General features: G+C 32.1%; 1 protein-coding gene across 1 annotated transcript in view; it reads right to left on the reverse strand.

Annotated features, from left to right (window-relative positions):
- ADAMTS6 (ADAM metallopeptidase with thrombospondin type 1 motif 6) overlaps nucleotides 1-13103 on the reverse strand; it is a 287287-nt gene that overhangs the window by 60486 nt on the left and 213698 nt on the right. Inside the window, exons 15-17 of the mRNA XM_038530727.1 lie at nucleotides 9036-9169; nucleotides 7336-7459; nucleotides 6719-6799 (exon numbers count right to left, since the gene is read on the reverse strand). Of these exons, the coding sequence (XP_038386655.1) occupies nucleotides 6719-6799; nucleotides 7336-7459; nucleotides 9036-9169 (339 nt within the window). The remainder of the gene's footprint in view (nucleotides 1-6718; nucleotides 6800-7335; nucleotides 7460-9035; nucleotides 9170-13103) is intronic.

The following is a 13103-nucleotide window of genomic DNA, read 5'->3' on the forward strand; positions in this document are numbered from 1 at the left end:
AACAATCCAAAATTATGGCATAAAAATAAAGAGGTTTTAAAAAATATTTATTCATTTGAGAGAGAGAGAGAATGGGGGGCAGAGGGAGAGAGCCCCCAAGCAGACTCTCCACTCAGCACGGAGTCCCACAAGGGGATAAATTCCATGACCCATATGATCATAACCTGAGCTGAAACCAAGAGTTGGAATGCCCAACTGATTGAGCCACCCAGGTGCCCCAATTAAGAGGTTTTCTTAAAATAAAGTAAGAGCTTGATAATACTAGTGTTCTATTTAAAGAAGCATTCTAGATGTAGTCTTATTTTAAAAAAGATTTAAGTCAAGGGGATATTTGCAAGAGAATAAGAACTCATCCAGGTCTTGCTAGGAGTATCTGAAGAGTCTAAATCTGTCTTAAAGGATCAAACATCAAATAAATAGAATTTCCACTTCTCTCATGTTAAGATAACTGGTACTTGACTTGCCCTCCAACTATAAACAACTGCAAAACTAAAAAACATGAATCAGCTGTTCTTAGACATTGCCCAGAACTGTGATACCTGGAAGAAGACAAATAAGGTGAGTGGTAGAGGCACTTTCTGTCAGTGTAAAATGGAAGAACCCAAGCAAACCCTACCTGTCACACTGAGTTAAAAGTGAGAGATCAGAAATTGAGAAGGCCAAGGGATGGAATTTGTAGGGCCAGATGTCTAGAGTAAAAAGAAGGAATCTGTTGCTGAATAGCAATCTATGTATGCATAGAATAAAATTCCATAAAGCAAGGCAAAAACAAAAACACACACATACACAAAAACAAAAAACAAAACAATAACAAAAACCAAAACCCTACCAGAGAACTATAAGCTGACAAATGTCCAGAGCAAGAATTCAGAGTTTCAATCACTAGGGCATTCAGTAGACATCCAAGGAGAATCATGTCTTTTAAAAATTAGAGTTGAGCAGGCTCAAGAATAAAGGCTAGTCTGCACTTACCAAACAAAGCTCAAAAACAAGTCTTAAAAGATCAAGCTCATCTATAGATTACTTAACATTCTTTAAAGGAAGAAAACAAAATCCAGACTCTCAAAAAAAGAAAAATTCACAATGTACAACATCCAATAAAAAATTACTACAACTGGAAAGAAACAGGAAAAGCTGACCCAAATCAAGAAAAAAGCCAAGTAAAAGAAATAGATCCCAAAATGACAGAAATTATGGAATTGTCAAAAAATAACTTTCAAACAGCTATTATAATATATGCCAGGATTTTAAGGGAAAACAAATATAGTGACAAGAAATTAGAAGATGGAAGTTCAGAACTATACAAAGAAAGAAAATTGCCAAATATAATAAAGAAGTAGGCAAACAGAAAATAATTTTTCTTATTTTTAAATTTTTAAAAAAGATAATTGGCTCTTTAAAACTAAAACAATAACAATGTATTATGCAGCTTATAACATACAGAGAAATAAAATGTATTTAAAAAATAAGACAATGGGTAGAAGAAGAAAATGGAAATAATCTGTTGTGAGGGCATAGTCTTTTTTTTTTTTTTAAGATTTTATTTATTCATGAGAGACACAGGGAGAGAGAGGGTGAGAGAGAGGCAAAGATACAGGCAGAGGGAGAAGCAGGCTCTATGCAGGGAGCCCAACGTGGGACCCGATCCCAGGTCTCCAGATCAGGCCCTTGGGCTGAAGGCAGCGCTAAACCGCTGAGCCACCCGGGCTGCCCAAGGGTGTAGTCTTATATAAAAAGAGTGTAATATTATTTAAAGGTGTATTCTGATAAATTAAAGATGAATTTTGTAAATGCTAGCACAACCACTAAATAAAACAAAGTATAACAAATAAACCATTAATACAGACCAAATGGAATACTATAAAACATTTGATAAACCTAAAGGACAGAAAAGAAAGATAAAAGGGAAAAAAACATGTAAAGCAATTAGAAAAATAGCAAGATGGTAGACTTAAATTGAATGATATTGATTATTACATTAAATATAAATGATCTAGACAAGGGGTTGTCATACTATGGCCCACTAACTTTTTTTCTAAATAAAGCTTTATTAGAATACACTCATTCATTGATGCATTACCTATGTTGGCTTTCACACTACAATAGTAGAAGTGAATACTTGAGACAGACAGACTGCATGTCTTGTAAAGCTGAAAATATTTACTATGTGGCCCTTTACAGAAAGTTGGTCAACCACCCCATACCTCATCTGGTGATTGCAATTTAAAAAGCAAAGATTGTTAGACACAATAAAAAATCTAAATCAATCATATGTGGCTGACAAGAAACATTTTAAATTCAGAAATGCATACATGTGAAAACCGTATGGATGAAAAAAGATTTGCCATGCAAACACTAATCTGGGAGAAATCTGGGTGGCTAGATTACTACCAGACAAAATAGACTTTGGGTCAAATATTAATATCAGGGATAAAAAGGAACATTTGATAATAATAAAATGCTAAATATATCAAGAAGATATAACAATTTTTAAAAATTATTATTATTTTTTAAAGATTTTATTTATTTATTCATGAGAGACAGAGAGAGAGAGAGAGAGAGAGAGAGGCAGAGACACAGACATAGGGAGAAGCAGGCTCCATGCGGGGAGCCTGACATGGGACTCGATCCCAGGACTCCAGCATCACGCCCTGGGCCAAAGGCAGGCACTAAACTGCTGAGCCACCCAGGGATCCCCTAAATTATTTTTTTAGAGATAGCATACAGAGGAAGAAGGGCAGAGGGAATGGGAGAGTGAGAATCTTAAGCAGGCTTCATGCCCCGTACAGAGCCCAACTCGAGGCTCTATCATTACCTTGAGATCATGATCTAAGCCAAAATCAAGAAAGAGTCAGGTGCTCAACCAACTGAGCCACCCAGGTACTTCAAGAATATATAACAATCTTAAATGTCATCACACTTAATAACAAAGTTACAGAATAAATGAAGCAAAACCTTACAAATTAATGGGAGAAACAAGCAAATTCACAATTGTAGTTGGAGATTTATTATTTTTAAAAATATTTTATTTATTTATTCATGAGAAGACACAGCAAGAGAGAGGCAGAGACACAGGCAGAGAGAGGGAGAAGCAGGCTTCATGCAGGAAGCCCAACATGGACTTGATCCTGGGTTTCCAGGATCATGACCTAGACTGAAGCTGGCGTTAAACCGCTGAGCCACCCGGGCTGCCCCTCTAGTTGGAGATTTCAACATGATTCTATAATTGCTTAAACAAGAAGGCAGAAAATAACAATATAGAAGACTTCAACACAACTATTGTCTGCTTTAAACTAATTGACATTTAGGGAATGCTAAACACCATAACATTAGAATACACATTTTTCTCAAGTACACATGGAACATTTACTAAGATAGATCATATGCTGGGCCATAAAACAAACCCTAGTAAAAGAATGAAAATCATACAAAGTATGTCATCTCTTCATAAGTGAATTAATTTTTTTAAAGATTTTGTTTATTTATTCATGAGAGACACAGAGAGAGAGAAGCAGAGACACAGGCAGAGGGAGAAGCAGGCTCCCCACAGGGAGCCAGATGTGGGACTCGATCCTGGGACTCCAGGATCATACCCTGGGCCGAAGGCAGGTGCTCAACTGCTGAGCCACCCAGGCATCCCTTTATAAGTGAATTAAAGTAGAAATCAGTTTAAAAAGATCTGGGAAATTCCCAAATACTCAAAAACTAAATAATACCTTCTAAGCCTTGAGTCACAATGTAAATAAGAAGATATTTTAAACTGATAAAAAATATACAATGTATTAAAATATATGGGATGAAGTTAAAGCAGTACTTAGCAGGAAATTTATAATGCAAAATGCTTATTTTAAAGTAGACAAATATTCTTTAAATCAATCTATATTGAGAAGCTAAAAATGACAAACACAAAGGGAGTAGAAAAAAAGTGAAACAGAGAACAGTGGGAATCAATGTAATGAAAAATGGAGAAATAACAGAAAAAAAATCATTTAAACCAACAGCTTTTTCTTTGAAAAGATCAATAAAATTAACAAATGCCTCACTAGCATGATCAAGAAAAGGAAAGAAGGATAAAAATCATATGATCTCAATAGATACAGAAAAGGCATTTGACAAAATTCAACACTCATTAATAATAAAAACTCTCAATAAAGTAGGTTTAGAGGGAACATACCTTAACAATTTAATAAAGGCCATACATGAAAAACCAACAGCTAACATTATACTCAATGATAAAAAACTGAGAGTTTTTCCTATAATATCAGGAGCCAAACAATGATGTCCAGTCTCACCACTTTTATTCAATAGTACTAGAAATCCTAGCCACAGTGATCAGATAAGAAAAAAGAAATAAGAGGCATCCAAATTGGTAAGGAAAAAGTTAAAGTGTCATTATTTGCAGATGACATGATGCTACTATACATATAAAACACTAAAGACTCCATCAAAAAACTATCAGAAGTATAAAGGAATTTAGTAAAGTTGCAGAAAACAATTAATGCCTAGAAATTGGTAGTATTTCTATAACAGTAATAACAAAGTAGCGGAAAGAGAAATTAAGAAAACAATGCTATTTACCACTGCATCAAAAAGAATAAAATATCCATGAATAATCTTAATTAAGGAGGTAAAAGACATGTACTCTAAAAAGTATAAAATATTGATGAAAGAAACTGAAAATGATACAAATGGAAAGATACTCCATTCTCACAAATTGGAAGAATCACAGGACATGAGGTCAATACAAAAAGAAATCAATTATTGTTATATAAGAACAAATCATTCAAAAGTAAAATTAAAATATCAATACCATTTATAATAATATAAAAAAGCATGAAATAATTAGTGGTAGATTTAAGAAAAAATAAGTGGAAGACCTGTACGTCAAAAAAAAAAAAAAAAAACAGTGGTGAACAATATAAAGACTTAAATACATATACAGGTAAATCTTTTCATGTACTAGAATATAATATCTTTAAGATATCAATTCTCCCAAGCTGATGGTACACAATTCCATGTGATCTCTTTTTCTAGAAATTGTCAAGTTGATTTTAAACTGTGTAGACAAATGTAAAAGACCTAGATACACAAAAATTATTTTGAGAAAGAACAAATTTGAGAACCTAATGCTTCCTATTTTGGAATTCTACTAGAAAACTCTATTAATTCAGTGTAGTTCTGATATAAGGATAGCACCCACATACATATCAATGGGAGGGAGCAGAAATAGATCCCCAGGGGAAGAGAGAGAGAGAGGAAAAGAATCTCAAGTAGACTATATGCTGAGCGTGGAGCCGGTCACAGAGCTGTATCTCATGATCCTCAGATCATGACCTGAGCCAAAACAAAGTGTCAAATGCTGACTGAGCCACCCAGGTACCCTCGAAAACTATAAATTTTTTAAGAAACATTGAAGACAATATTTGCAATCTTGGGGTGGGCAAAATTTCAAAGGTAGGACACAAAAGTATAAAGCATAAACAAATTAATTAATTAGATTTCATGAAAATTAAAGGACCCATTAAGAATAGGCATAAACAAGCCACTGACTGGAAAATATATTCATAAAATGTATATTTAAACAAAGACTTGTAATTAGAATATACAAAGAATTCATAATTTGACTGAAAGAAAAAAAAGTAAAGTAGGCAAAATATTTGTTGAGACACTTCACAAAGAAGACACCTATAAGGGTAAAATTTAAAAGCTCAACAATATTGACAAGAATATGGAGAAACCAAACTCTTCTACAGTACTTATGGGATTATAAATGATAACAACCACTTTGGAAAACAAGTTAGTAATTCCTTATAAAGTTAAACATGTACATATTATATGACCCAGCAATTTTGCTCCTTAGTTTTTATCCAGAAGAAATGAAAATACATGTCTACATCATGTTTCTCTATAAATATTCAAAGAAGCTATATTCATAAGAGTCAAACACTGGAAATGCCCCAAGCATCCATCAAGTGAGTGTATAAACAAATTATGGTATGTCCTCACAATGGAATAATACTTGGCAATATAAAGAAATAAACTTCAGATATATTCAACTTATCACTCAAAAATGTGGATGAATCTCAAAAACATCCTAGGTGGAAAAAAAACAGACATAAGAGTAAAGACTTTATGATCCCATTCGTGTAAAATTCCAGAACAAATAAAAATAAAATACATGATGTTAGAAAAGAAATCAATGTTTACCTAAGGTTGAAGCTATGGGGATTTGACTGCAAAGGTCAATATGAGAATGCTTTGAAGTCATGGAAATGTTCTGTGTCTTGGCTGTGGTGTTTTATGTATATATATATACAAATATATAAATATGTGGTATATGTGCATAAATATATAAAAATATATTTACATATAGTAACATATTTAAAGTAATAGTATGTTTACTATTTTCATGTTTATAGTAATAATATATATTATTTATATATTTATTATATGTCAATATTCTTTGAAATGTACACTTATAATAAATGTATTTTATCATATATAAATACCTCAAAAAAACTGATTTTTAAAAATCAAATAACCAACCCAGTGAAGATTACGCTATAAACTACGAATTTTTTGTTTAGCTCTTATAAAATTTGAAACTTACTTCATTTAAGCATGAAAATGTTTTACCCAAGTAATATGTCTTTTCCTTCAGGATACTGTGTTGCTTTTCCTCAGCAGTTTTAAAAATCTAGCAAAAAATGCTACTTACCAATATAGTTCTTTGACATGGCAACTTCTCTGACTTCAATATGAACCGAGCCTCTTGGTATCTGTACTACTTCCATGTAGCCTGGAACACAGAAGACAACCAGTAATAAGCCGCATGTGCAGCCTTAGTCAGAAAATGAGTATTTAGTAACCATTCAGTAATAAGTTTCCTTGTTCTTCAAATCTTTTGTTCACTTTGCACTTTATAAATTATGAAATATGGGCCAATTTCCTTTTGGGTTCATGAACACAGCTAGAATATTTTTCTTTTTCTCTGAAATATCTCAAGATAGTCTTCAAAGCCTCAACATGTTCATGGTTTGATTTTTGTTTTTGTTTTTGTTTTTTTCAACACATGGTCCTGCCATCAATGTTCTGTGGGGATTCTGATCTGAAGGAAAAACATGGCTAAATGAAGTCAAATATAAAGGGAATATTATTTCCATAAAATCTTACATGAATCTATATTTAATACTTAAGAGGCTGAAGGTATTTTGGGGGAAAAAAACATTGCCTAAATAAAAAAATGTAGAGAGAAGGGGGTAGGGAAGAAATCAAATGTTTTGGCTATTCCCAGGATGTCAGAGGTGTGAGGAAGAGTTCTCTCTACACACTCACCTCCTCTGGGCAACGAATCATTGAAGAACCCTTCAATGGCATCACACGTGCTTCCATCCCCTCCACAGACTCTACATCTATCTTCCCTAGCATCGGATCCCAAAATATTATCACAACCTACATGCTGAAAACAGAGAAGAATATTCAGTATGTCATGAAGAGGAATTCTTGGAACCATAACTAACCAAATAAATATATTCATTTATTTGCTTTTCCAGGAAAGGAGATCAAAACAGGAAATACTTTTCTTTCTTCTTTTTCCTTCACTGTCTACAAAGTTCTTAGCTAACATTTCTCAACATATAAGTTTAAAGAAAAAAAAATTCTGTCTATATTTCTAACCTAGATTTCTTCTTCATTTATAGATACCGTGCTCCAAATTTTAAAATAATAGAAATTGTTGGCAATGAACTCTTTCTTACACCTTTAATCAAGAAATGCAAGAATTAAGAAAAATGGCATGTTGTCTACACAGGGTAATAACAGCAGGAGTCTTGACTGAGCATTATGGTTTGACCTTTCTAAATCACTGGCTCTTTTGGATATCCAATTTTTAGTGTCAAGGATTAGTTGTGGAATTTAAAACTGGGGAAGCCTTTAAAAATGAATACCTGTTTCCACTGGCTGAATATAATTGGCATAAAAACAAGGAGATGGAAGCATAGGATTCTGGAAGCTGAAATTCCACCTTTCAGTTTTGCATTTAATCACAGAAATGTAGATTTTTATATATTTTTGGTATTTAGTTTGGTACTAGAATTTGTACAATGACCTTGGGCCATTGATATCAGACACGTGATCTTTGAAAAAACCTGTACTTTAGTCTTTGCTATCCAAAAAAAAAAAAATTAATACTGTCATAAAAATCACAGGCTTGCACAGGATATCCTCATCAGATACACTGGGAAGCAAGTAGTGTGAAGGATAGAAACTTTTGCAAGAAATTATGACACAAAGCTGATAGCGTTTTTATCTCTTCTTTCTAAGTTTCTGAGATTCAGTTTTGTGCTTCTCTTTAATATAAAATGAAAACAAACAAGGAAAAAAACTATGAGAACAGTGATTTTTGTGGCTTTTCTTATTATGAGTAGATTTATATACAGGTCTAGGAAAATAGCATGGATTTGCTCTTATAACTCAACTAGTCTGGCTAATTTTCTAAAATGAATGCTTTAATAAGGTAAAGACTAACTATAATAAATACCATTGTGCTTCAAAATGCTTCAAAAAGAGGCAAAGTAGGAGAAACATAGCTGTTTCACACTTTGAGGAAAAATTATGCTATGAAATATATCAGTCTTCTAATGAAAACATATGGTAGCCATATGAATAAGAGCTGAATCCTTATTCCCTTTCTCTTCCTATCATCTTTGTCATCTGTTTATAAATGAAAGAAAATAACAGAAATTAAAGTTCAAAATATATTCAGACCTCTAGCAATTACTATATATATAATTATAGCACCAAAATAAACCACATTTGCATCATGTTTGAATATGAACAGGCTATTCTAAGTTTAACTATGTATACTGTCATAGTATATGTATATGACATATATTTCCTAATTGGAAATTGAATTTCTCAAAAATGTGGCTCTCTTTATTCTGAGCATAGTATTAATTAGGAGTGACTATTTGAGAAAAACGATAGAAGTCTCAAAAGCCCCCCAAAAAAGAGGTAAAATTCATAATTGGAGCAACCTTGCATTCCCCATTGATACAGATATCCAATGAGTCTGCATTGCATTGAGTCCCGTCAATCACCGCAGGGGCACGTTCAGTGTAGAAGTTGTAACCTTCAGCCAAGCAGTTTAATGCACAAGGTTTTACCCCACCTGGATAAATACAGCAGAAAAGAAATAAATGGAGTGGTTCTTTTAAGAAACAGTGATTCCATATTAACCACAGTAAATTTACAATTCATACAGACATCATTCCCTTACTATATACCCAGATGTGTAGGTTTCTTTCCTCCTTTGCTAAAATTTCATATTTATTTTCATTGCTTGTGGAACTTGACAGAGGATGAATTAAACAGTTTTAAGGTTTAAAGTGTTTAGGTAATTCTAATATATACTTAACAATATATTTTAGGTTATAAGGGATCGCAGTGGAGGTACCTGAATGTCGAAAAAAATGGATGAAATGAAAACATTTTTTAAAAAACTAAGAAAATAAAGCTTGAGGAGGCTAGACACAATAATTGCATATAACAAATGGGAATTTCTACAACATATGTCACTTGTTAACTGAAGCTGATACAAAAACTCTGCTATTTCAAGCAGGGATATGGTAGTTGTAAAAGACAAAACAAAACAAAACAAAAAAACTTCTACATTTATGCCTCTTTAAAGATATCATATTCCATGAATGTGGCTGTAGCATACTTTATTTATTTATTTATTTATTTATTTATTTATTTATTTATTATTTATTTTGTAGCACACATTTAGAGATAAATCTTTATTACATAAGCAAATCAAAGGTAAAAACTAATTATAACATTAAATTGGAATAATTCTTGTTACTAAATCAAAGATAAATATTACATATAGCATTAAACACGAATAATTAAAACAATTCCTAAATTTTTTAAAAAAGATTTTATGTATTTATTCATGAGAAATGCAGAGAGAGAGAGGCAGAGACATAGGCAGAGGGAGAAGCAGGCTCCCTGCAGGGAGCCCAATGAGGACTCCATCCTGGACTCCAGGATCTAGCCCTGATCAGAAGGCAGATGCTTTAACCACTGAGCCACCCAGGTGTCCAAACAATTCCTAAATTTTTTGTGAATAGAATAACCATCATTTTCATTTTGTCACTGAAATTTGTATTTTTTAAGGTTGATGTGAAAAATGGGCATAAATAGTAGCAATTTGAAAAAACAAGCAGAGTAATTGCCTAACCTCATAGTATATTGGAAAAATGACAATGCATATGAATTTATTTTATACAAAACACTGCATGAGAGAGCTATTTATGAATATGTAACTACTGATTGAAATTATGACTTAAAAACACTTCATTTGATGAAGTTTAAAATATTTTGGTTTTATTCTAATTATGCTGATACAATTTCTGTTTGAAATAATGAAGACTATTTTAACAATGAAAATAAGGCAGGAAGATAAAATAATATGCTTAGTCTCAGTAGAAAGTAGAAAGCTCAGCAAAGGTATGTGAAATAAAAGAGACAGGCCAACTGAGTGATAGAGACAATGCTAAATTAGAGAGAACATTCCATTAAAGAAGATCTATGTTATAGTTGATTATTGTATAAATGCAAGAAGATGGCCCAATATTGTAAGATATTGTTTTTTCATGAGAAGATGGAAGACTCGATTTTTAAGATAAAAACTCGTTTTTGGACACTCATTCAAAGTTTTCAAAAACATTGTGGAGATTAAAACATGTACATAAGTAAAATCTGGTTCCTGAACTTCCAGTTTACAACCACTGGCCTAAGTCTATGTTTACTTCCATTATCAATGCATATAGGTAGGCTATTGAACTAGTATATAATTTGAAATGTTATTAGACTTAAGTCAATGATCCATTTTGCTCTAATGAGCATAAATATAACAATTAATAAATAGAATAGTTTCTTCCTGAACTGATAATCAAGGTATTTATATTTACTTTTATAATAGTCTCATGAATAAAATTGCTCTAAATTTCCATAAACCTTACTGGGATTTTTTTTTTTATTGCTACCCTTTTTTTATTGTAATGCTTAGGAATTTAATGTAGCTTTTTATGTATCAGGCTTTAAAAAGAGAACATGAGTTTTGTTAAACTCAATTTTAACATTATTTAATTATGTAAGGTAGTATTTGATATGTAGGACATACAAATGCTATGGCTATATTCCTTTTTTTAAAAAATATTTTATTTATTTATTCATGAGAGACACAGAGACACAGGCAGAGGGAGAAGCAGGCTCCCTTTGGGAAGCCTGATGTGGGATTTGATCCTAGGATCCAGGGATCCTGCCCTGAATCAAAGGCAGATGGTCATCCGCTGAGCCACCCAGGTGTCCCTATGGCTGTATTCCTTAGACCATTACACTAAGTGATGATAAGAAGAATACATTTCTCCCTTTTTTATTACTGAAGATGTGTTCAGCTTGCTCAGGTACAGTGAAGCTGTTTTTTGTTTATTTGTTTGTTTGTTTGTTTAAGTAGGCTCTATATCCAGTGTGGAGCCCAACACAGGACTTGAACTCATGACTCTGAGATCAATACCCAAGCTGAGATAAGGAATTAGACACTCAACCAACTGATCTACCCAGGTACCCCACTCAGCTACACTGAGTTTTCAGAAGAGGTACTGCTATTATTTCAAGAAAAAATGATTCTCTAAATGTAAAGTCACATCATTACCACTTACCCTTAGTGAAAGCTTATTATGAATTTAAGGTTAATTCACTAAGCTTATAATTATCTTCCTCCTACAGTGAAACAAAATAATCCTAACTGTATATGTACCTAATAAAGGCAATTTGAAATACATGAAGAAAAACTTACAAAAAAGAAAGGAAAGCCACATAATAGTTGGAGATTTTCATACTTCTCTCAGTAACTGATAGAGGAACTACAGCAGAAAAACATCAGAAATAGTTTAAAAGCTTTAAACAACAGTATCAGACAACTTGACATGATAGAATGCTGTGTCCAACAATTGCAGAAAACACATCCTTTTCAAGTATAGACAGAACATTACATGAACATAAGCGGTACTATAAGACAAATCTCAATTAACTATAAGCGGTACTATAAGACAAATCTCAATTAACTTAAAAAATTTAAATCATACAGAGTATTCTCTGATCATAGAATTAAATTATAAATCAATAACCAAAAAAATCTAGAAGATATCAAATATTTGGAAATAAAAATAACATCGTTCTTTTTTTTAAAATAACATATTTCTATATAAACCATGGGTCAAAGAGGAAATCACAATGTAAATAAAAGATTTTGAACTAAGCGAAACTTCAAAAATCAAGTTTTGGTAATATAGGAAAGCAAAATAAACCCCAAATTTAAAAATTATAAATATAAGAGCAAAAATTAATAAAAGAGAAAAGTGCTAAAGTCAAAAGTTGATTCTTTGAAAAGATTAATAAAATTAATAAACCTCAAGCAAGACTGATCAAGATAAAGAGAGTAAACACAGATTATCAATATCAGAAATGAAAGAGCATACATCACTACAGAGCCTACAGATAATAAACAGGATAGTAAAAAAATGTTATAATCAATTTTCTGTCAAGAAATGGGACGTGGGAGTAACATAAATATAAATTTCTTCAGATTTTTTTTAAAACATCTGAATAGCCTGATATCTACTAAAGGAGTTGAGTTTGTAACAATTTTTTTTCCCCAAAGAAAATACCAAGCCTGAGAGGTTTTAGTAGTGAAATCTATTCTATCTAAAGAATAATGTCAATCTTACAGACTCTTTCAAAATATATAGAGATTCTATTTCCAGATGCCATAGTAACTCTTATATTCAAACTTGTCAAAGACATGACAGGAAAAAAAATTGCAAATCAGTATTCCTTAAAAAAAAAATAGATACAACCATCCATAATGAAATATTAGAAATTAAGTCCATCAACATATAAAAATATAATAAATCATTACCACATGGGGTTTATCCTCAGAATAAAAGGTTGGCTTGACATTATAAAATCCAACTTCCCATATTAACAACAGAATAAAAGAAAAGCACATATAATACTACATGTATAAATTGTATTGAAGG

This window comes from Canis lupus, chromosome 2, assembly GCF_011100685.1.
Source record: "Canis lupus familiaris isolate Mischka breed German Shepherd chromosome 2, alternate assembly UU_Cfam_GSD_1.0, whole genome shotgun sequence".
In the NCBI taxonomy this organism is placed as follows: domain Eukaryota; kingdom Metazoa; phylum Chordata; class Mammalia; order Carnivora; family Canidae; genus Canis; species Canis lupus.